Source organism: Syngnathus floridae, chromosome 16 (genome assembly GCF_059516105.1).
Source record: "Syngnathus floridae isolate MCC-2025c chromosome 16, RoL_Sflo_1.0, whole genome shotgun sequence".
NCBI lineage: Eukaryota > Metazoa > Chordata > Actinopteri > Syngnathiformes > Syngnathidae > Syngnathus > Syngnathus floridae.
This window is the reverse complement of record NC_142428.1, coordinates 6,033,385-6,057,831: the sequence shown is the minus strand read 5'-3', so window position 1 is coordinate 6,057,831 and position 24,447 is coordinate 6,033,385. Positions and strand designations below refer to the sequence as shown.

Sequence of the window (24,447 nt, the reverse complement as noted above, 5' to 3'; positions counted from 1 at the left end):
GTTGAAAGCCTGCAGCAATGACAGACATGTAAAAGTATAGCTACATCGTATACCCAAGTGTGTCGAGAAAAGTCCACCGAGGCTTTTAGGTTGCGTTCGTTGTGCGGTGGCGTGTTAACAGTTGTTGGTAGACCACTGTGATTAGAGATTATTGGACGGCAGGCCGCACTTTTTATTTGGGTTGTTGTGACCACATGGGGCAGCATATGGAGCCATTTCCTCTTCTCTCTCCCCAGGACTTTTTGGACATGTCAGTTTTAGGGCTTAATCATGTGTTTTTCTGCATGAAAGGAGAAGCAGAGAGCCTGTACCAAGCTGTCTTCTCTGTCCCAAGGTGCTCCACCAACCACAGCCAATCAATAGTGGCCGTGGTTGCATGCAGACATGCAACGTTTATCAAGGGCACATTTCGGGCCTATTTTGATCCAGCCCCGGCACGCTAAAGACAATTTCCTTATTGCTCATTTAATTAGAGGGGTGAAAGCTGTCGTGGTGGACAACCAAATCTCAATAGTTCAGCCCTCAGGAAACTCAGGGACAAAAGAGACATTTTTCAAGGTCTAAGCCCACCCTCCCCTCGTATAGCCGGTCCCCAGCCACCCTTGAGCGGGAAGCGCAGCCTTCCATGTGCATAAAGTTGAAATAAACTGCAGTCTGTATTTTCATTGGGGAAAGTGAACCCAATTTACACGCTGCTCCATTGGAGATGAGCACTCTAGCGTGCACCTGCAGGTAATCTCACCCAGATTCCCCCTTTGTGTCCCGCATTATTGTTGAAATAAATAACCTTTCACAGCAATCAGCGTGGGGATCTTCACTTAAATTATCGCCGCACAGATAGCTCACTCATGATCTGCTTCTATATCCATTAACTATCTGGGAAAGTGATTTATTGGTGAAGGGTAAGGGGGGGGGGGGGGGGGGGAGGTATGAGGAAGAAAGTGAGGGAGAGACTTTGGTAAGACAATAGTGCCCTCTACTGATTTGGAATCGTCCTGATTCCAGCCGATCATATATTCAGCCCTGATGCTCTGATCAAGTTTGGGGAATTGGTTCTGTGGCTTATGTAACCATTTATCTCTGTCTATCCGTCTTCTTTGATTAAATGACTCAATCAAATCAGCTTTTTTTTGAATGGGTTAAAGGAAAATATGCAGTTTGGAATTTGATCACAATAAGTAAAGTTGAGTTCTGTTGTGCATAAGGAACTGGGCATTGTGCCTTTTTTGTGCCAGGGCTACCGTAACTGCCCCCCCTCACCCCTCCATCTCTCCATTGCTCCCCTCCTCTGCCATCCCTCCTTCCCCACACTCCTGTGATGTGTCGTTACACGCTCGGCTGGCTCCTCTTCCATGACAGACTGTTACTTCCTGGAGCGGAAACGCATTTGATTGTTAACATCTGGGCCATTACAATTGCAAACTAGGGCTCTGTACATCAATCAGGAAGTGATTTCAAAACAAAGAGACCATCCTCCAATCAATCTATTGGGAAGTAGGGGCATTACATGCTCCTGTAATCCCGGCTAATTAGCGGGATAATGGGAATGAGATTTATGAATCTGCTGAGGAGAGTGGAGGTGCGAGGGCACACTCAAATTAGCAGGGATGCATGCCAGGCCGGGCTGCAATAAGAAAAGAGGATATGCTTTTGGTGTTTCTTTGCAACATATGACAGAACTATGAGATGAGCACCTGCTTGCTTTGAATCAAGATGAAATTTACAATTTATTCACATCTTGGTCATTTTTTTTTCAAATCTATTATGGTGGTGTCTAGAGATAAAATTATTAAACTCTACCAATGTCCTAATACATCTGAATGGAACCGTACATATATCTAAATTCCATACAAGTGAGTTGTTCAGATTTTTTGCTTTCTGCACTATATTCGCCAACATCAATTTTGTAACAGGTGGCATAATGTTAACTTTTCTAAAACATTTAATTAAAATTTTAAACAATAAAACCATTTGAAATTTGCTCAGATCTGATGTTGGAAATTAATGCGTGATTTTATTTTAAATATATAAAATGTACTGTACAGCTGGTAGTGTGTCAATGTGAAAATTAAGCCGTCATGATATCTATTGTTAATGCGAATACAACATTTTAACACTTTGACCTTCGAGTTTTACCCTTGTCTTTAATGCCTCCTACACTTTGAGGTCTCCTCGTAATAGAGCGTGACGAACTACATTTTACTAAATGGCATACAGTACATCACCGCGTGCACGCTAGCTACTGTATCCCAGGAGCGTAGCAGCGTGGTGCCACCCTGCAGCATCTTCCTCCCTAGCGGCCCACGGGCCTGACCTTGCCAACTGGCTGGGGACATCTTCTATTAAAGCCGCGCACTGTGATAAGGCCATTTCTTTTCCTTCAGCATCCCTTTAATGTCATCCCTGAAATATGAAGTCATTAAGCGATATTAAAACAGTGCTGACAAACTAATTAACAGAAGACATTATACGGGATGGGCTCGATTAATCCGCTTTAATTGCTCTTTTAAATGGAGGCTCCAATTAAAATTAATAAAGATTTACTGGTGATCGCACCAAACTACACCAAGAAGTGGTTGTCTGAAGGGCAGTCTAAAGTCAACCTCCCTTATTGTTAAGTTGCTCTCCCCTTGCTCGCGATGCCGCCCCCAAAAAAAGCTTGTACACAAGCATGAGTGTGGAGATTAAATAGGCAGAATGTCTCAGACCTCCCAATTGACTGATTCCATTCCTCCGCAGCCTCCTGAGCCGCTTGATCCCGTCTTTATCCTCCCTTGTTAAAGAAGATCCAAAGTCAGAGTCAATTCAATTGCATGGAAAATGCCTTCGCTGATGTATATTTTTTGGAAACTCACCAATACAATAATAATAATTTCTGGCTTTATCTTTTGAAAGTGGAAGTGTGTGAGATTTAATATTGAGGCAAGGGGGTGGGTGTAATACTTAAAATGTTCGCTAGATGGCAACGTTTATCTTCTCATTCATGATTAGACTTATATATACTTCTCAGAAATCCACTAAATTACTGTGTGATTTTCTATTTCAATTTCATCTAGGTCTGTGGCATTTTTCATCTTCATTTCTGAACCAACTTTGCTTCATCAATTTTTTTTTTTAAATCAACCCATTTAAGTGGAAGCCTTGTCAGCCGGAGGCAATTGAACAAGTGAAGGTATTTGTCTTTGTTTTCTTTCATTATATCAGAGGTTACCAAGTCCTATTCTGAAAATGTCACCAGGCAAATTAATTGGAGCAAAGCTCTCTGCTTCAACCAGAGGCATTTAATTGTACTGAGGATGTAAATCAATTTGCTGAAGAAGGCAGCTCTAATTGAAAAGACATGTCTATTAAAAGATTAGTGTCGTTTATTGTTTCCTGTCTTTCTCATCAACAAATCCAACTAATGTTTTAATTTCCTTAATGTTATCATTTCTGATGTAATTGGTGCTTGGCTACCTAACAGCTTTTCCAATTAAATGTTTGGTTTGTTACCAACACATTGGCAAGAAAAAGTGGCACTTATATATTGTGTTGTCTTGTCTCGGGTCACATAACATAAAGGTAACTTTTAGCGTTATGTGACAGAAACGCAATATAAAATCCTCCTTTATAGGCCAGTTATGGTAAAAAAAAAAATCTCAGCAGTGATGGTACATTGTGATTTCCTAAGAATATTGTAATGCTCACTTGAATGACCCTTGCAGAGATTTATAGAGATAATGTGTTGCAGATTTCTAAATTGCTAAATTTGTTTTAAAAAGGTTGATGACCTTAAAGGCATCAAAAAGCAACGTTTGCAATGTCGTCCAACTTGTACGCATGGCGCATGCTTTTGCAATCAGTGTGCTTTTGAGCGGCCGGGCTGCCTGGAAGAAAGAACCAGTGGGTTTGTGGAATTCTGCTTCGGTGGCACAACTGTGTTATGAGGTCACCTCGGGCATTAGTCACGAGGAGGGAATGCATTGTGGCCGTTTTTTAAGAAAATGGCAGTTGTCGGCATCCGCAGAGGCCACACAATGAATGCAGGCCTTAGAAAGTTGACTTGAATTGACTCTGGTGGACAATGTGAACAGAATAGTTGGGGTCAACGTGGATTAGAGGCACCTTCAGGGCTCACGGGCTGGACACAGTATTTTCATATTTCAACACGTGCAGCTGAAAGAAAAGCTTTTAACGGAATTGATTACCGAGAAAGAATTAAAACATCTTGTCATAATTTAGAGCATCTTTAATTCCATTATCATCCATTACAATGTAGTATATTACTGAAATATCCGGATTGTACATTTGTTTCCACGTGCACTTTATGTTAAGCAACTGGTGTACAGCAAATTCACAAAACATTATAACACAAAACAGCAAGTGCATTTTTTTTTCTGTCTCAATACAATACTCTAAATCAAGATAAACTACAAGTTGATTGTAAAGTGATGGGCAGAATGAACAAAGAAATAAATTAATTATTGTTTATAATCAAAGATGCTGTTGATTCAGTGTCAACTACTTTGTGGTCTAAAAAAGAACAACAAATAAAAGAAAGCTGAGCTCCGCCCAAGATATGGCACTAAAAGGATTACGTACATTTTTCTAAACAACTACAAACTCAATAACTAATTGTGCGGAGGCGGATTATATAAGTAAACACAAGATGTATAATACACAAATGAATAATTCATTTTAACAAGAATATTAACAACCTAGTACCTAGTCATCCAACATAATCCAACAGCTACATTTCACTTCACTAGTAAAAAGCACTACAAGAAATGATCAAAATACGCAAGTGACTAACTTTTCTCATCAGTTCCTACGTTATATTTGTCATCACGTTTTTCCGCTTTGGCCTACAAATAAGATGACGTCTTGAACTCATCTGGGACGTCACTGTCTAGTTTACAGATGACCTTGTAGATGGCCTTTTTCCAGGAGGGGTCCGAGTCTTTGGCCACAGAAATGGCTTTGTAAAACTCGTGCAAAGTAATCTCGGCAACCTCCAGGAATTTGTCTGGAACCTGGAAAAGACAGGAAGTGGAGAGACTGAGTGAAGACGGGCGGGCATATATACACGGAACACGTTAAAATAGAAGCAAGTCCATCTTTTTTTGTTTTCATCACTCATGATAACAAATGCAGTGCAGCAATTCTGTACAACAAAGGCTGCTTTAATTAGCCTGACTTGATCTGAGGAGAAAACTAAACATCAAGCTTTTCTTCAGTTGTTCACTTCAGAAGAACGTGGCAAAAGTAATCAATTAATCGACTGTTATGAATTCTGAGAAAGGTGTGGAAATGAAATTGTTTAAAAAAATTCTACCACGACTACTATTAATAATAATTATAATAATAATAATAATTTTTCAGTTCAAAATTAATCCTGAGAAAACATGTTCCAGAAGAAAAATTCGGCCCTTAGTAATTTCCTTCTTTTAAAAAAAAAAAAATGTGCAAGTTAATTGTCAACATAGTCAATCAGGAAAACTAAAAATGTTAGTCAAATGCTCAATCCCAATTAAGTGTTAGGCAGATATTGTTTGTTTTCTTTTTATTTCCTTTGACTTAAAAACATGGTAATTAAAACTAAAAATTGAAATACTGATATGACTTTGCTAGTCTGCTTGGGAATTATTACTCAGAGTTCATAGAAAGATTTCTAATGCAATTCAATCAATCAGGCACATGAGGTGCAGTCAGAAGAGAGAGAGAGAGACAACGGCCACATTTCCCATCAACTGGTCAGGCGGTCAGCACTAGTTGTTGGCATTAGTTATTTTTCTTTCCCCTCATCTCCTGACACAAAGCATCCCTGGGAAAGGAATGTCTTCGTCCCAAGGTAAAGAAAACGGTCCCATCCCTTTCCCACTGAGTGGCCTTCTGCCTTGCAGTCCGCAGCGTCTTTCTCAGCATTCCGCATCAGTAGCAATCTCACCCTCACTCAGGCGTACGGGCTTCTCTAATCCGGAGTTGTTTTAGCGGGATTTTGCGGCTTCCTCTTCCCACAGAGTGATAAAACATCACTCTGGAGTTTAGATAATGGCGGCGAAGGCTGGCAAGCCACAGGTGCAGTCGAAGGACGTAGGTGAGCCGTGAGTCACATGCGAGGTAATAACTAGAATGCTGATCAAGTGCTTTCTATCCATTTTCTGGGCTGAACGACTTTTAGAAATAAACTAATAAAAAAAAAAATTCCCTTCAATATTGTAATTCTGTATTTTTTAACAAACAAGCAATACGTTATTCGGTATGACAATATACATGATTGGATTTATTATACATAAACCAATATGTGGACTGTACTTCTTAAGAGCTGAACTTATCTCGAGAGACATACAATATAAAAGATGGAATATTGACAGCACTTACATGGAAGTCATTGGCCTTGTTGTAGTGCATGTTGAGTGCACGGAATAGCTCCGAGTCTCTGCTGACTGTGATGTCTTTGACTTCACTGATGCCGTCCACGATGGCTTGGCGGGCAAACTTCTCCATTTGGATGTAGTAGAACTCCCTGAAGTTGCTGAACCACTTGATCAGCTGAGATGTGATGCAGCGATTGAACTGGAGACAGAAAAAAAAATTCAATTAATTCTTAGAAGGCAAAGAATAAAGACGAATTTCAGGATGAAAAATGTTATTATAGACTTCATTTCAATAGAAATGATTAAGCTCCGTGCTTTCAAATCAAATCGGTTTAATGGACTTTGAAGGCTCTCGCAATAATTGACTGCACTAACTTGCGTTTCAGTACCTGTGGGGCAAAATTCCAGCTAATAGTCTGTCAGCCTATTTATCCGAGACACAAATTACGCTGATCTTTTCCCATCAATGTCCAGCGTAAAAGAAAACACCTGCCAGGCCTGTGTATTTCTAAACGCAGTCTTGACATTAGTCGTGTTGTTCTATCTTGTCATCCAGAAAGATGAGTGAAAGAGGCGCGGGGGGGGGGAAAAAAATGCCTAAGGGCTGGGCAGGCATCAAAGACGCTTCTTCCCACTGGTGTGATGGGTGTGAACGCGATGTGCTAAGGACAGAAGGAAGCTTCCCTCTCGCTGACTCCAGCTGATAGAATGGAATCAGACATCGGGATTAGGCGCTCTTTTGTTCCGTGCCACTTCCCAGCGCCGGATTGTAAGCAAGGAGGAGACGTTCGCAGGCCGCCGCCGCGGCATCCTCCCCCCTGACCCGGGGGTCAACATAAGCAGGGGCCCAGACCGAGAGAGGATGAGAGGACAGAAGAAGTGGGGAGAAGTTTGTTATGCAGCATGCCTGATGTGAATAAAAACCACGCAAAGACAAAAAGAACGGATGCCGGGAGCTAAGAACGGCTAGAGACACAAGACCGAGGCCAACAGGATGTTGTGTTTAGACCCAGCAAGTCTCTAATACCAACTCTGTTGACACTCAATAGCAATGAGAGTCCTTTGTCACTCCATTTGCTGACTGGAGTGGCTTTTTTTACACAGAGAATGGCTCTGTATCTCCCTTTGCCCCCCAGGACACACTAGCAGCTCAGCGGCTTTGTTTTTTAAACCCTCTGCGTTTTTGTTTCTCTCCTCCGACACACTGCCGGCCGGCTCTTTTCTGTCCCAAAGTTGATAGCGGTGGAGTTGGACAAAAACAGTTTGATGTTAGAGTATATTACCTTGACATCAGGGAAGAATGTCTTCAGGACATTGGAGCTGGGGTAGCGAGTGTAGAAGAACATCAGTTTGGCTTTCTTCAAGTGACTCGGGGTGAGACCCTCCTGGATGTTCATGATCACGTTAAGGCAAACACAACGGACAAATAGTTCACATGTGGTGCAAGGTGATAGTGGAGTAGAGTATTGTGTTGCATCAATCTTGGGCTAAATTTCATTTAGCTGAAGACTAGCTGGAGTCAATAATGACCCTAACATGTGCTTATTGGCAAAACAGAATTATGAATTGGATTAGGGATTTTTAATTAGCGAGGAAAGCACTTCATGGCTGGCTGTTAAAACCAAAGAGGAGCTAATTTAAAGACAGCATATGTCAGACTCTCTTCTCTGTCTTCAGAAAAAAGGGTGGTTTAATTTTACTTCTGCAAACTTTGAGTTTTTTAGATTAAAAAGATATATTTACAACAATTTAATGAGGGGTGTTTCTATTTCACTTTTTCCCCTGTGGCAATGAAGATGTTATGGAGCATTTCCTCTGTAGTCCACCAACATGCCTCAGGTCACAAAATTTTCTCATTGGGCCACAACATAATACATTTATTAGAAAAGCCTACCTTTGAAACAGGGATGAAAAATTTATGTGCTATTGTTCAAAGAGTAGCAGAGTCATTAGTGCGCAAAAGCTAAAATAAAAACAAATTTTAAAAAATTCTCCCAAGTATGAAAAGCGAGATATTTTGACTAAATCATTTCCTTCGTGAAGTATAATAAATGTAATCAATGGTCAAAGATACGAATGGAGCATCTTGTCTCACACTGATTTTCTTTCGGTGTTCACATAAGTCCAAGCTGCTGCTGTCATCTTGCACTTTTGTGCAATTGTGTGCATTCTGACAAAGGTACACAATAACATATACTCAAGACAAGAGCTCAAGTGTTATGGTTGGGAGCCACTTGTGGTTTCCACCAGCACTCACATGTGACCTTTTCTATGCACCCCCATTACTATGATGATGGAGAAATAGATCCTGCACCTTTTCAAGTATGAAAAAAAAAAAAATGATGCTTCCTGAAACAGAACACGATGCTTTCTCAGCCTTTGAAAAATCGGCGTTTGTTCCTGGCAGTTCTTATCAAAGCCTTGTATTCCTTTTTATTTGTCTTTTTGCGGACTTAAAGTCATTACTCTGGTCAGATTAAAGAAGACGCAGTAATTTTCGATAGGAGAGGAACGAGATCAAAGAAATAAATTCTCCTTGAAGTTACTGTCTGTTCTAAAACTGACCAGTGAGTCAAAGCTCCATTATAGTGAGGGGAGCATAAAAATATAAGATGCCACCAAACAGTGTGTCGATACCATAGAATATTGTTGACTGCCTCCCTTTTTTTTTTTTTTTTTAGCCACTTTTTTTTCTTCAAGTAATGTTGCAATTACCTATATGAATATCTTTCATTTTATATTCTCTACCTAACAAAAAAAAATATTTATGTATAATTTTCTGTTGAGTAATCATGTTTTATAAGCAATTGAGGCTAAAATTTGTTCTGCACATGAGTTTAGCAAAATTTTGTGCGAGCATTTTTGCCGTATCATTGCCCTGGGTGTTTTGTGTCCTTTTTATTTTTGGTCGCTGTTTTTTTTTGCTTTTGTTTTGTTTTTTTAATCCCCTATGGGCCACGATAGCTCAAGCTCATCATTTGACAAATCGTAATTCTTAAGTGACACCAAGTGAAAGAAAAATACCTAAAATAAATATAAATATCCATCCATTCTCTGGACCTCTTATTCTAAAAAAAATTCTAATAATGTCTCATATTTTTTTTTATTTAATCGAATGTCTGTACCTAATACGATATCTAAGGATTGCTTATTTATGCTAATATCTCTTATTCCTCATTCTACTCCTCAATTCATTCATTTACAATTTCATTTTAATTCTTTGATATTTTGCCTCTGTGATGGAATCACTCAAAAGATTTTTAAAAAATATGGTAAGTTTCTGGACTACTTTCCCACTTTGTTAACCACATGTTGCATCACGCAAAAAGGTGAAAAGCGGAAATTCTGTCTCAATAACAAAAAGGAAAGGATATATTGAGAGACATGTAGGGGTTTCGCTCGGCCATATTTTGCAGCTCGCCACACTCGAGCTTGACATGGGGGAGGCAGAGAGTGTCGACCGTCACAGGCCCCAGAGCAGACGGACGAGAGTGGTGGCTGAGGTGACTGGGTGTCACTTTGGATCTCAATGCGATGGTGTCCCAAGGAAGGTCTACTGGATCCGGTGAGGTCCTCTCCATGGAATGGGGCATGCAGTGGAGAGCCCCAAAGTTAGAATGTGGCCCATACTTGAGAAGGTGCTCCAGGATTTGACTGTCATGCAGCGGGGCACTGTAGTTGAACTGGAATGGCGTCTGGTGGACCGGATAGGGCCTCTTCACTGCGGATGCGACCGAGCTTAGAGGTGTCGTCACCGGTTTGCGAACCACCAAAGAGAGCGCCTCTGTCTGGTCTTGGTGCGGCTCTGCGTTATCATAATAGTCCAAAGAGTGGGGCTTGGCGGTGCTCTCTTCAGCATGCGGATGTTCCTGCATTGAAGTATCTTGTTGATTCTTTCTGTTATCACTTGAACTGATCTTCACTTCTGGAGATGGACACATTCGCTGTTGAGAGGACACATCAAGTCCTAATGAGGACACGTTTGTCAACACACGGTCCACACAGTCATTCAAAGCTCTGGACAGCTCCTGCTTCAACATTTCCCGAAGGTTCTGAGTCTCTCTTTGTTGAGCCGAATGACTAACTACTTTTATTCTGTCGCCACACTCTGGATTCATCCTAATCTTCCTCTCAAAATCTTCAGTGCCCGTGTAGCTGCTTTCCGCCGTAGTGTAAAAATCTGCAGCTGCCTTGTCTTCATGATCTGCACCTTCCTGCTTATAAAGCTGAAGGAATTTTTCCTGGAGTTGACGCAGAAGCTTCTGCATGCTGTGGAGCTGCTCTTTCAGTTTGTGACACTCCTCATCTTTGGTGTTAGTATCATCATCAGCTTTTCCGCTCGCCGGCCCTCCAATACTGTGCTCCTGATGTTGAGGGAGCCGTTGTTTGCGTTTATTTTCCCGATACGCTTCTCGAAACTCTCTGGTGTCTCGGGAATCAACCTCGGGTCGCTCGCTCTCCCCGTTTGGCCTGTTGTTGGGAGAGCCTGCCATCACCCTGATGATGTTCTCCACCCGGGCTCGCTTAGCTTGAAGGTGGTCCGTCATGGGCGGATCTACCTCTGCGCTGTATCTTGTTGAAATGTGGCAAGTGGGGGAGGATGCTTCTGTTGTGCTGTCCTTTGACGACACACTGCTGCGGTCCTCCTGTCCAGAGTCAGTGGCAGTCGAATTTGAAATGTAAAAATGGCTTTCATCGAGTGCCCTTTTGCTGTGCATGGTCTTTCGGAGAAGTTGCGATATGATTGAGCCGTTGGGGTATGAGGAAAGTGGCTCATCGTAGATGTTTCTGCGTAAGCAAGGCAGCAAGGGACTGTGTTTGTCATCCTCAAGGCAGCCTTCATTTGAGCTGTGCACACTCTGCTCTTTAGGGCTGAGGTTCATGTTCATTAGGCTCGACACACTTTGTAAAATCCCACTCTGAAAAAATGGGGAAGAATGAACACGGGTAAGTAAGTAACTAATAAATGCATTTAAAGTTGTAATGAGAAAAACAATTGTTACACATTTTAAAAGTCTGAATTTTTCTGTGAACAGAAGTAAAAAAATCTTTTAATGATTCATATTTGTGCTTATCTCATCTTTTTTATAGGCCAAAAAACAGGTACAGATTTCTTCACAGATGTTTTTTTTTTATACAGTAAAATGTAGATACAATTTAGAGTATGAATGTCACACTGTCGAAACCAGAAAATGCTGTGGTATTTGCAACTTGCAAGACAATAAGGAAGCAAAACCTTGATCAGAAGCAATGAGGCTTTCTTCTTTTTGATCTTGTGGTCGAAACAAATAGAGTAAAAGAAAGATTGTACAGATGTAGATATCATTTAGAAGATGAATTATCAATCTATATAATCAACAAACAAACATGCATTCACTTGCTCTTTTTTTTTATTTCATTATCCTCACTGGCTTTTATATTTTTTTGAGAGTGTATCTATTTCATGAAATTGATCATAGACCTTGAGTGCATTCTTAAAAGAAAATGCAAGTGGAATAGATGGTATTTGAAAATTGACGTTTTGATTTGCTAATGTACATTGTACATAATGTTAACTAAAATTTGCTAATTGATGTGTGCTTTTTTTAATTCAATCTCTGTTAATATAATGTTATTTGGATGTGTAGAAAAGTAAATTCTCATGATTCCAAATTCAATTTTAAAAAACTGTACAATGATGCACATATTGTAGAAAGCAAAACTGTTGAACACCTTGACAGTATATTTTCTAAAATTTAAAGTTCAAGTCAAAATGACCGGTGAGATTTGATTATCAAAACAGTTACTGAATGACTGGCATAAGAAGTTTACGTCAAAGTATTCAGTTTAAAAGGTACGGACCTCTGAAACAAGTGTTGAAAACCATCAGTTATATATATAAAAATATATATTTTATTAAAAAAAATACATATTTTTACAAACTTAAAATGGGCACTATGTATGTATGTTTGTGAATTTTAAATTTGAACTATCATATAATCAGAGCTTCTAAAATAGAATAACAAAACAATGGAATGGATGGTTTGAATACCACTTGGATGTTAAAAAACAAAAATGAATGAGTAAAGTGACGGGGATCTCCCTTACCTGTTGCCGGTCTGATGGCCTCACGCTCAATGTGATGTGAGCAGTGTAACAGCAGATGCATTGTAGTGCCCTTGGAGGCGTGACCATGAACGCATCACTCACGAGAAAAGTTGAGTGGCAGCCCACGCTGGCTCCTCGAACCTGCCAACAAGCATCATGCGGTGCTTGATAAATCCTGTGCATCTCCATGTGATCAGTTCTGTATTTCTATTTGTCTAAAAGTTGCAGGGGGGAAATAATGAACATGCAAGAGTGTGTAGAACAGGCGTGCTTAATGCCACTTTGGATTTGACCAGATCACTCGTAAATGAGGTTAGGAAGGGGAGGAAAAGATAATGCATGGTATTTTTTGGAATTATATTTATTGAATTATATTTAATTCTATTTCATATAAAACTGTTTATCTTCCTGCACCATATTAATATTATCTAAAATGTATTTCATTCTGAAAGTGTAATTAATTGACTAATTGCTCAATTAAATAAAAAACAATCACATCAACATTTATGTATTTTATTATGTACATACATCAGCTAAAGTGAAATAGTGCGTGCAGCATGGGTCGCTTTCTGCGTTATTATGAATCCCAGTAAGATTTAAGGCATTAAACGCCACACTAATATGATTGGCTGCTTCATCCAGACATGCTCCTCAGGTAAAAAATAATCATCATTCCAATGTATCTAATGAGTACAAAATAAAGAACAATAACTTGGGAAATGTTATAGCGAATGTGTGCAGGGTTTATGAGATTCATAATAACACCGCTACACTTAAATTGGATAATGCCATTGTGTTAGAAGAGACCATTCTGCGCACCCAACACCCCTATTAATTTAGCGCACTTGGTTTGTCCGGCAGCATTTCCTCCATTCCGGTCTGACTCTTTGACCCGCTCCCCTCCGCTGACAGGCAGCTGTCACACGGCCAAAATGTTGTCCCGTTCCCGGTGTCTCTCCAGGAATTTTGGTCGCTCCCTTTCTGCGATCCGCCAGGTAGGCCAAAAGGCACAAATGTGATTAAAGAAAGCTACTCTTGTTTGCAATCACTTTGGGCGGGCGTTGGTTCAACCTCTGTCATGGTTAGCATAGCTATAGCATTAGTCATAGCATTAGCCTAGCTACTGTAGGCCACGGAACAGGCCGTAACATTGGAAGCCAAGGACAGTATGACACCTTGCCTTTTAAATATTTTCTGCTCTTCTTTTTACGCCTGCAAACCGCTCTATGCACGAATGTTGTCAGTATTACCCTAATTGGTTTTGATCGTTAATCTTTTGGTAGTATTGAAGTTTTACTTTACATTACTCGCTAGCTAGCAGCGACATGCTATTGTCAGTATACTTAATGTTTGTGATTTTTGTCAACTAGATTGAACTTGCTCATTAACTTGACAAGCATGCTTGAATATGCCTATAACATAGAAAATAATTTCTGAGTGACAGGGTTTCGAAAGTAAAAGTCTAAAAGAGGGAAATAAAACCGGATGTACATAGGTCTTTCAATTGCTTTATTCTTTGGACTCACTGTCACTCGGGTAAGCCACACATGTTTGCCTGCAAGATTGTCAGTGGGAGCATCGTTTAACGTTTTACCTTTGACCCCGGGTGCTATCCGTTCTTTGCATCATCAAAACGTTTACCACTTTGCTTTGACCAGAATGTGTGGATCGGTTTGAAAAGTAGAATTTTTGAGCGAAGAGTTCTTAGTCATGTTTAATAGAAAAATGAGTCATATAATCACATGCTTGTTTACTGTAATCTGTATTTATCATCTTTTGTCTTTGCATAGGGAAATAATGTGTTGACTCGCAGAGGCGCAGCAGGTATTTGTTGAATATATATTAGTGCTTTTGAGTATTGTTTTTCTGTCAAGTTGTTGATGTCTCTTTTCTTTGCAGCTATTTCAACTAGCTACCCTTTCACTGCCAAGAACACTGTGTAAGAGAGCACCCTGACTTTATTGCATCCTTTGAAACATGTTCCTATTGTGTTTGAGCAATTGTTTGTGAGCCATTTTTAAGTCCTTAACTGTCACTATGCATGAATTACAGTTGAATTGACAACCATTTATATTGACATGTTTTCATATTATTTTCTCTTTTGAAAGAAAATCTGATCCACGCTCCAGTGTCTTCCAAATCCAATACTTCAGGACCTCTCTTGCTTACAGTAGGTCTCATTGTTAGTATATTATGTACGTATCATATTTGAGACGAGAGTTCTAATCTTGTCTTTGTGTCTAAGGAGATGAAGTCCTCACCGTAAAGACCCCTGCCTTTGCGGAGTCTGTTACAGAGGGGGATGTAAGGTGGGAAAAAGGTAACCCACTTTATCCTCACCTCAGTACCTTGTATTGTGTCGAGTCATCATTCCTAAACAAACTTCTCCCACTACAGCTGTGGGGGACACTGTTTCTGAGGATGAAGTGGTGTGTGAAATTGAAACTGATAAGGTGAGTATCATAAAGACCACTTATCAAGACTGTTGATTATTTTGGTGACTTGATTCAGATCTTCATCCAGTATCTTTATCAACGTTCGATGAATATCTCGAAAAATACACAAGCATACAGTGCATTGGCTTAAAATTGTCTTGGTGACCTCATACTATGGAAGTATTCGACAATACCTTCAAACATTCAAGAAGTAATAGATTTCACCTGCTTTTCTTTCCAGACATCCGTTCAGGTTCCTTCACCCTCTTCCGGGGTGATTGTGGAGCTTTTGGTTCCTGATGGAGGCAAAGTCGAGGGAGGAACGCCCCTCTTCAAGCTTCGAAAAGGCTGTGTGTAGTTCATAATTAAAATAACTTTATTATCACTTCTTTGATGCATAGCAGTCAATGGCTTTCAAGAATCGTCACCCAAACTGTAGTGGTATTCGGCTTTATCGTTTTCTTGATGTCCTCTTTAGCTGGAGCTCCTCAAGCTGCAGAAGCCCCAAAAGCGGAGGCCCCGGCGGCAGCTGCCCCTTCACCACCACCACCACCTGCTGCTGCACCTCCCCCTCCCCCTCCTACCCCCTCAGCTGCTGGCCCCATTCCCACCACCATGCCCCCTGTGCCACCTGTGCCAGAACACCCTATGGACGCCATCCCAGGTAATTCCTTATTCCAGACCTCTACACTCCTGACCTTCTAGAATGTGTAATTTTTTTGGCTCAGTGGGCTAACAGCTCCGGATATCTTGTGATCACTGTTTCTTCTGGGTCTTTTTCCACAGTGTCAGCCATCAAGCCCACCACCGCACCGGCAGCTCCTGTGGATGGAGGAGCAAAAGCAGCCCGCACGGAGAGCAGGGTAAACCCCTAAAACAAAACATATAAGGAAATGATTTGAATGGCTCGTAATAGAGCAAGAACTGTTTGCTAAAACCTTTCTCTGAATTCAGGTTAAGATGAATCGCATGAGACTGAGAATTGCCCAAAGGCTGAAGGAAGCCCAAAACACCTGCGCAATGTTGACAACCTTTAATGAGATTGACATGAGGTAAGAAGTTACTCGGTTTCTAAATGTATATTTGCATAGTCAAGCATTTCAGGTTCACTACTTTTTGTCAGTGCAGCCAATTGATACCACAAATGGTCATGCATTATAATCTGCCCAATAGAAAAAGCTTTTTGAAACCGGATCCCCGTCTGAAACACTGGAATGTAAATATTTGGTCATAAATCCATCTAAAACAAAGATAAGAAATGTTAAAACGGCCTTTATTAATTTAAAAGGAAATGTTATTGTCCGCACTCGCCCCCGGTGCTGAAGAGGACACTTTGAGGATTTCTTTCGCCCGCAAATGCACGGTGTCAGCTTTCGGCCATTGAAGCTTTTCCATGTATCCTAATTGGATTGACATTGACGGTCTGGAGGAAGACTTCCCAGGCTCGGGCTCATCTGGAGCCGAAGGAGGCGGTCGGAGCGTGAGGCGGCACCATCTACGGGGGCCCGCAGAGACCTGTGCCCTGAGTGGAAGGGCAGCCTCCACTGATATGGGCTTTTATGTCAGCCCAATAAGATTTACACACTCGAGAAAGTGAAGATTTTTATCGCTTCTTCTCTCCTTTCTCACAGAGTCTGTGTCTTGGGAGGGGCTAATTGCGTTAGCAGCGAAACCCTAGAGCTTTACAGACAGGAAAACAAACAATTAAAAAGAAAGATAAAAGTGAGCAAAGGTAAAATGATTAGCCGGCCCATCGCAATAGCTTCCCAAAGGGTTATTATCTTGTTTTAAAGCTGCTGAAATAAATACGTTTTGAACTTTTTGCACAGTGTAGCAAATACTAAGCAGCAAGCACCGGCAATAGAAGGTCAATCCCACATTACCTGAAGAATTCAAATTGTCACAACCAATCATTTGTCTTCTGTGCTTGGAGCATGATGGGTTAACAAAACTGCCGGTAGTCGCCTTTTATTTGGAAACATGTCTGCATCTCAGTAGATTTGAAGAGAAGTTTTTATTTTAGAGGTTCAATTAAAAACGGCATTCATATTTAACAGATTGCTCATTTGCGACTTTTCCTTGCATTTCCCTCCTAGCAACATCTCGGAAATGAGAAAGGCCTACAAGGACGGCTTCCTGAAGAAGCACGACGTCAAGTTAGGCTTCATGTCGGCGTTCGTGAAGGCAGCCGCCTACGCTCTCACTGACCAACCAGTTGTCAATGCTGGTAGGAGCTTCACCACAAGTGCTGCCTACACTTTGATTTTATTTGACTCAGTGTCTGCACGATGGTGTCAAGTTTTCTTTCGGACCCAACCTCAAAACCACCACTGACTTCCACCTAATATATTTACTGCACTTTTCCATTGCTGACCTACTTAGAGCAACCACAGTAGATTGTTGGGTGTCTCCTTTTTTTAATAATTGTAATAATCTAAGACTGTGTGAAATTCGTAATAGTTGCTCTCTATGACCATATTTGTTTCCAACTTTTCATGTTTGCTCCCTTGTGTTTTCCCAGTTATTGATGACACAACCAAAGAGATTGTGTACAGGGACTACGTCGACATCAGCGTGGCTGTGGCCACGCCAAAGGTAAGCCGTTTGTGTGTGCGCGAGCATGCCACGCTCATTGGATGTGTTTAGGAACATACTTGACAAAAGTTTTCCTTGTGACTTCTCCCTCAGGGCCTGGTTGTTCCTGTCATCAGGAATGTGGAAGGAATGAATTTTGCTGACATTGAGAAGACCATTAATATGTTGGGCGAAAAGGTTTGTATTTTTCAAAAGTGACGAATGCCAATGTGGCTCTTGTGTCTTGTCGGACAAGAGATGTTTCGACACCCCGCTGTAAATTGTCCATAGTTGTAAATCGGACTGACTGGTTGGTGGTCTATATTGAGACCTGCAATGTCCTCTCGCCCAAAGTCTGCAATGGGGATAAGCAGTGCGGGAAATAGAAGGATGGTGTTGCAAAAGAAGGGAGCATTGTGAAGAATGTGGCGTTGTTGAGATGAAGCTCATTGGAGGTGTATGTGAATATTTGTAGGCCCGCAAGAACGAGCTGGCCGTTGAAGACATGGACGGAGGGACCTTCACCATCAGCAACGGCGGCGTGTTCGGCTCCATGTTTGGCACACCCATCATCAACCCACCTCAGTCTGCTATCTTGGGCATGCATGGAATATTTGACAGACCTGTGGCAGTGGCTGGCAAGGTTTGTGGTCTCCATGTGGAACTTCAGCATCTTAGTGTGTACAAAAAATATATCTTTCTAAATGCAATTTTTAATATAACACATCCGCAAATGATGTGTACTGCAGTACCATCAAGTACCACAGGGTGGAACCTTATTCCACATTCGACACCTACTACCAGAATTTAATGTAAAACTTCAAATTGATGAGTTTAACGACACTGGCCATAAGTAAATATTGTTATGCGAGCGCACTGTAAATATATATTTTCTTTCATTTGTTGTGTGTAGGTGGAGATCCGTCCCATGATGTACGTGGCCCTGACGTACGACCATCGCCTTGTGGACGGAAGAGAGGCCGTCACCTTCCTGCGCAAGATCAAGTCAGTGGTGGAGGACCCCAGGGTGCTGCTCCTCGATATGTGAGCGCCCCCAGTCAGTTCCAAGCCCGACCGCCCCAAGCGACCAGTGGCAACACCCACCCTATGAACATCACTCAAAGGTTTTTTTTTTCTTTTTTTTTTTTTTTTTTTTTTTTTTTTTTGGGGAGGGGGGGTTGACAGTTGGTTTGTGCAATATAAGGCTGGCAGCGATAGAAGGGTTTGGTACTATCTGAGAATTCCCCGGGTTCTGGTCTTTAGATCAAATAGTATATTCAATCTTGTATGTTCAACATATGTAATTTTCTACATACAAACATGGTCAAGTTATTATGGAATGATAAATCAAGGTGAAACATGCGTGGTGAGAGAACATGAATTCATTCAGACGAAGGAACACAATATTATGTCCAAAGTTAACTCTAATTGGAGAATTGATGATATTTCACAGTAATGTGGAACATTCTCCTTATGCTCTGCTAGATATTTAAGAAAAAAATGTTTTAATAAAAATATACACGACTGGATTTGCTTTGTGGTTTTGGGAAAAATCTTATTATATTGAAAGTCATTTGGTTCTCACGATCATAAATCTCTACCTAGCAAGAGGTCTTTCCAGAGACTGCGATATCGTACAACTATGGCAGTAATATATTGGATATGAAATATATTGTTTCACTTTTATCTCTTTCCATAACTTAAACAAGTTTCATGCATGGTGATCATGTTCTGGCCATTTGTGATGGGAACACATTGTTTCTGTTGAACAATATGGGTTTCCATTAGGTTTTGATAGATCAATGGTTAGTGCAGAAAAACCCATACTGAGGAAGGTGCTGGTTCAGTTTTATCGGAATGGCCTTCCTATACATGGTTTTTATTTATTTATTTTTATTTAAGAAAACCTTATTTATACATGGACATGGATATATTGAGGAAAAAAAAAGTCATAACTATCAAAAGTCGGACATATTCTGGTGATGTGTTTTGAAGTGAACTTATAAGTATGCGTGGCTGATGGGACTGCTTGTGGTCATTATTTTCCTTGTCACCGTCAACTTTCTTTAGATAGCACACACTACCAATTTGGACATGTTTAGCATGATGTTCATTTCCAGTGTGTCACAGCGGTCCCTGTGCAAAGCCGTCTGCACACAGTTAGCAGCTCAAAGCCTTCCAGGAGACGCTGCTGAAGAACGGGTGACACTTGATGTCGCTCACCCCTCCACCGCCACACCCCAAACGATAGCCAGCATCAAACTGAAGTAACTGTGGAAGCAGAAGCAAAAGCCTGTAATTCACATATCAGCGTGCCATGGTAAGTGATACGATTTCAAATAATTGGTCTGAATTTGATTTATTTACGACAAATGTATCGTTGATCATCTTCAAAACTGGTACCCAAACTATCGGGGATCAGAGCGATATTGATGCAGAATAAATGTGTGTTGCACACCTCAGTAAGCAGGGATGCCGCTGTGGTGCTCAGGTGGTCCGGGATTAGCAGCTGAGTGTGGGAGTTGATTCCTGTCGGGTGGAGCTGCCATACTGGCTGAAGGTGCAGACAGCAAAATATTATAAGAATGCCATTTCAGCTCCTTAGTCGAAGAGTTGTGCAACATTCAACAGTGTAAAGGTTAGAGTGTATGGAAATTTCCTTTTGTGAGTATCACTGACCATTCCTGTGAGAAGTTCAAACAGCAGGGCCCCGAGACTCCACCAATCACAAGCTTCTGTGACTCGGGACACTCCACCAATTTCTGGTGACAAAATATATGTATTTGATTGCTTGATTAACTTAGGGTTAACAACTATTTTGTCCAAGTGTCTCTAACAAGACTAGAGGTTAGAACCTACCTGGCGCACAATACATCTGTTCCATGGCATCACAGTCAATTTCCGACTGAACCTCACTCCATTGTCCAAAAAAAGTCAAGCACACCTTTCCTGTATTAATATGAAGCAAAAAAGATTTTTAACCGAATCAAACCACCTCCATGCAATGTTCTGCATGACACTCACCATTGCTAGTCAGTAGAACGTTTCTAGGGTTGAGATCCCGACAAATGATGCCCTGCTGATGAAGACTTTCCAGGGCCAGCAGAATTTGGGCCGCCCACACCCGCACATCGGATTCGGGAAGCCCCCAGCACGTCTGACGGCTGGACTTATCTGAGGATTTAAGCGGTAAATGAGGTATGTGACACCATCCATCCACCTCAATGATCTGGTCATCTCCTTGCCCCTCTGTCGTCACTGGTGAGCCCTCGGTCCTCGTTTGGGCTCCGAGCAGGCGAGGCGAGTACCAGCTCGAAAAGGATCCCTCTGTGGGCGAGGCCACATTTCCTGGACTGAGCAGCTCACGGGCTTCTTCCACACCATCTCTCACATCAACTGAACTTGTTTCCCTTGCAGAGAAAGGCCAGGAGCTTCCCGTGTCGGCCCGTGCTTCCCTGTGGTCCGAAAAAACGGCTCTGTCTGTGCTCCTGAGGACCACCACTCCATTTTGTTCTTCTAATTTAGGACTGCTGGCTTGCTTCACATCTACATTTGTAACCTCGTCAGTCGCACTTAAAATGGAACTCTGATGAAAGCCCGGGCCGTCCCAACATGCTCTTCCGTGAATTTGTGTTTGGCAATGAAGAGGAAGATGTAAAATGGCTGGAGAGGAACTTAAAATATGACTTTTGGTGTTTGGAGAATCTATTTTTATACATGAGGTTTGCTTTTTCAGGTTCAAGTCAGTGGCTGCATAGGGGTTGATTTGGTCACCTCGCAGTGCTGGATCTGCAGCCTTCCAAGCCACTTCGAAGTCAGAACTGCACTCTATGAGCCCAGTTCCAGCTTTGCTGTTATTCAGTTCCGACATGACGTCCAGAGCTTGACTGACACGAGCACAAGACAGAGGAAGAGCGGGCTTGTCCTGAGCTTGAGCGGAGTGCAAACACAAAGTAGGAGCTGGTGGATGGATACGAGCGCTGACCTGCGATCTGGCGGGTCCAGAAAGTAAAGTCGCTCGGTCGGGCTTGCTATAGAACGATGCGGCCGAGCGGGAGTTCTGCAGGCAACCCGTCTCCTCGATGTAGGAGTGAGTCCCGCAGCTGTCCAGACGCCGTTGGGTCTCCTCCCAAGGGTCATCCCCATCCGGGCTGTCGTCAATCAGTTTCTGAGGACCGCTTTGCATGCTGATGCTGCTCTGGTAGTCCGTGCAGATTGCAGATGAGGTGTAGCTGCTCTTCATTTTGTGATGCTGGCCGGATGTGAGGCATTCTGGGTGTTCCTTGGCTCTCTCTTTTCTCAGCTTGTGAAGTTTGGAGAAGAGCCTCCCACCTTAGGGAAAGAAGACACAGGATTTGAAGTTGGTGGAATTCACATTTTTTTGGTAAACATTCTAAAATCCTTCAAGCTTGAAGATGCACTTGGTGTCTTTCTTACCTTTAACGTGCTCAAGATGGAGGTAAACCGTGTCCTCGCTGACGTAATATCTCAGCAGCTTCACCATGTACGGCACTCCTTGAGGGATGATGGTCGGCTGTTCTCGGCTTTCCCAGCTGGATTTCATCAAACTCTGCAAAAGTAAATGCAAGACATCAGCTTCTCTAGAAGGAAAATGGTGTTGTCTTAAAAAAAAATCTGAAATATACATCCACCTTTACAACAAACGTCTCCTTATTAACCAAGCTTTGGACAACTAGGACCTATGCACGGGAACAAAAATGTATTTATTTTTTGTCAGTCAAATGTTCTTTTCAATCAACAGAAGCACAACGGAGTCATTTACCTTATCATTGACGCCGACCACCTTACACATCTCTAAATCTTCCACAGGAGAGCTTAAGTGTCTTACAGGTCGGAATCTCAGACTGCTGTAGCCCTGCTGACACAAAGAAATCATCATTTGACACATTTTATGTTGTGACGTTCTCTCTTGTTATCTTCCCATTCATCTGACATCATCCAATCTTTTGATAATCAATGTTAGCGAATCTAGCATTAAAGATAAACGGACCAGAGGAACTTCCCTCAGGACTTTTTAGTCAATTCATACCCCTAAATGAGAGTTGCCTTTCCCAAGGTTGTCCTGCAGGTGTGTTATGAAGATCTCCTCAGCTCTCTTCAAATACTGAGTCGTCTTCCTCTTCACAGCCTCTCGACGCTCCTTGTTTGGGTCCACTGAAAGACACAATCTCAAATCTATCATTGCCAATAATACAAGACCTGTCCTAAGTAAACTTGTCATACTGGAAGTTCCGATATTTAACTTCCTATTTTTATTCTGGTCTTTATGTTCCTGTCACATGCCTTGCGTTGCACAAATACCATTTTTAATATTTCATGCAGCTATGGATAATTAATAAAATGCACACTTGTACATTCGATGGGCACAAATAATCCAGCATTGGCTCAGTCGCTTTTGGACCCAGTGCTGGGTTGACTAATTCTCAATGCCTCACCATTTGGAAAATAATATGTAGTAGTATTAAAAATGATACTTACATTGGACCCCATTTAGCAGTAAGTCCACCCCATTCTTATAATAAGCGAAAGCTGCCTCATAGTCCTCGTTGACCTCGCTGTCCAGAGCCATGCGAATCTGCTTAGCTGCTTCCACCAAGTAATCACGCTTCGCCATCTTCACCTTGTTTCGGGCCTGTCAAGGTCCAGTCGGGCCTGAGCAAAGGTTAAAATGTATTTTGCATCGATTGGAAGATGTTTACTATTTTTTTTTATTTAACCTTTGAACAAGAAGTGAATGTTGAGTTATTCAAAAGTGTTTTGAATTGATTCCTTGTAGGCTCACCTTTGCTTCCTGGTGTCATGAAAAGCAGGACACATCTCTGCTAGGTCTCACTGGGATCGCCGTGATTCGCCTCCAGTGACCTCGAGGTTCAGGCCTTTATGTCCGAGCATGATGGGCTGGAAAAGTGGAAGCAAAGAGTTAAATAGTTGACCGTCATTTGAACAGACAGGAAGTGAATTAAAAAAATGGGGCCTGCCTTTAGGACGGATGCAAAGACAGTTCTAAATATTTTAATGTTTTATCATCATTTGTCATTCTAGACAACCATAGCGTCAATGTTTTGCACCTTACAGTGTACATGCAAGCAGGCTCTTTAGTTTAAGAAACACAAATTGGTCTTATAATTAAAACTAAAATACGGCAATATTGAGTCTGGCCGTCGATTGCATAATGGTGGTAACACATAGCATTGCTTTTCTCGTAAATCTGCCAACCACAAGCCACACATCCTTCAAGTAGGAGGCGACATCATCATCATCTGGAGATTCCACACCCATCATCTACTCGGCATGCACTGAAGCTTAACCGGTATCTGAACGTTCCCCGGTTACAATCAACAAAACGGACACCACAGAAAAAACGATGACAAAGCACAGATAAACTACCTTGTGCGATGAGGCCGGGCGTGTGCCAGTTAGCAGCATCAGCATCAACCACTATCTTCTATGGAGCAATGGAGGAGGAGAAACCACAGGCCTGGCTTCCGATTGGCTGAGCGTGATGTCACGCTCGGGTACCACTTTGCACGCAGCCCTCTCTTCCCCCACTCTCATCACGCCAGATGCTGTCTGATTTAAAGAGACAGTGTTGTTTTCTTGAAGGCATTGAATGAAGACTTTGTCATTTTGTACTTTTACTTGCAATCTGTATTTGGATTAAGCAATAGCATAATCAATAGCGTATGAACAGTAAAATGGTTTATCTCCGTTATATATATGTACCATCAATTTTCAGATTCTAAAGTGATGGGAGATTAGTAGCAAATGAAACTAGGCTGCTCCCTCACTCTCTCACCCCCCAGGGGAGTGCAGGATTACAGAGTGGCATTGGTAACCCTGTATGACTGACAGGGAGGGAGGGAGGGAGGGAGGGAGGGAGGGGGCGCAAGAAGGATGCCTCTTTTCCCTAAAGAAAAGGGCAAGAGCTCTGGTCTATGGACCTAAAAGCTCAGTATTGATTATATTTTGATGAC

General features: G+C 41.7%; 3 protein-coding genes and 1 long non-coding RNA gene across 5 annotated transcripts; 2 read left to right on the top strand and 2 right to left on the bottom strand.

Annotated features, from left to right (window-relative positions):
- Positions 1–4,252: 4,252 nt before the first annotated feature.
- Positions 4,253–12,565, bottom strand: prox2 (prospero homeobox 2). The gene is made up of 5 exons (XM_088400743.1): positions 12,444–12,565; positions 9,731–11,275; positions 7,640–7,747; positions 6,361–6,555; positions 4,253–5,012 (listed from the first exon to the last, which is right to left on the bottom strand). Exons 1-5 carry the CDS (start codon positions 12,528–12,530, stop codon positions 4,845–4,847), a joined length of 2,103 nt encoding a protein of 700 aa, XP_088256869.1. The 5' UTR covers positions 12,531–12,565; the 3' UTR covers positions 4,253–4,844.
- A 739-nt stretch (positions 12,566–13,304) lies between these two features.
- On the top strand, positions 13,305–18,981 carry dlst (dihydrolipoamide S-succinyltransferase). The gene is made up of 15 exons (XM_088400933.1): positions 13,305–13,438; positions 14,234–14,267; positions 14,343–14,382; positions 14,552–14,613; positions 14,689–14,763; positions 14,841–14,896; positions 15,120–15,228; positions 15,357–15,542; positions 15,665–15,741; positions 15,833–15,930; positions 16,975–17,105; positions 17,400–17,473; positions 17,567–17,650; positions 17,928–18,095; positions 18,366–18,981. Exons 1-15 carry the CDS (start codon positions 13,376–13,378, stop codon positions 18,498–18,500), a joined length of 1,392 nt encoding a protein of 463 aa, XP_088257059.1. The 5' UTR covers positions 13,305–13,375; the 3' UTR covers positions 18,501–18,981.
- Positions 18,859–23,967, bottom strand: rps6kl1 (ribosomal protein S6 kinase-like 1). 2 transcript variants are annotated; one of them, XM_088400931.1, is made up of 12 exons: positions 23,861–23,967; positions 23,256–23,371; positions 22,952–23,125; positions 22,503–22,627; positions 22,236–22,328; positions 22,105–22,152; positions 21,890–22,022; positions 20,477–21,784; positions 20,312–20,401; positions 20,132–20,214; positions 19,911–20,006; positions 18,859–19,723 (listed from the first exon to the last, which is right to left on the bottom strand). In XM_088400931.1, the coding sequence occupies exons 3-12, from the start codon at positions 23,085–23,087 to the stop codon at positions 19,613–19,615; spliced, it is 2,223 nt and encodes a 740-aa protein (XP_088257057.1). In that variant the 5' UTR covers positions 23,088–23,125; positions 23,256–23,371; positions 23,861–23,967; the 3' UTR covers positions 18,859–19,612. The 2 variants fall into 2 exon arrangements, with proteins under 2 accessions (XP_088257057.1, XP_088257058.1); XM_088400932.1 differs by lacking the exon at positions 23,861–23,967 and having other exon boundaries at positions 23,256–23,844.
- Positions 19,788–22,957, top strand: LOC148385308 (uncharacterized). Its single transcript, XR_015863482.1, has 2 exons — positions 19,788–20,650; positions 20,870–22,957. It is a non-coding gene; the product is annotated as an uncharacterized LOC148385308 (long non-coding RNA).
- Positions 23,968–24,447: the final 480 nt, after the last annotated feature.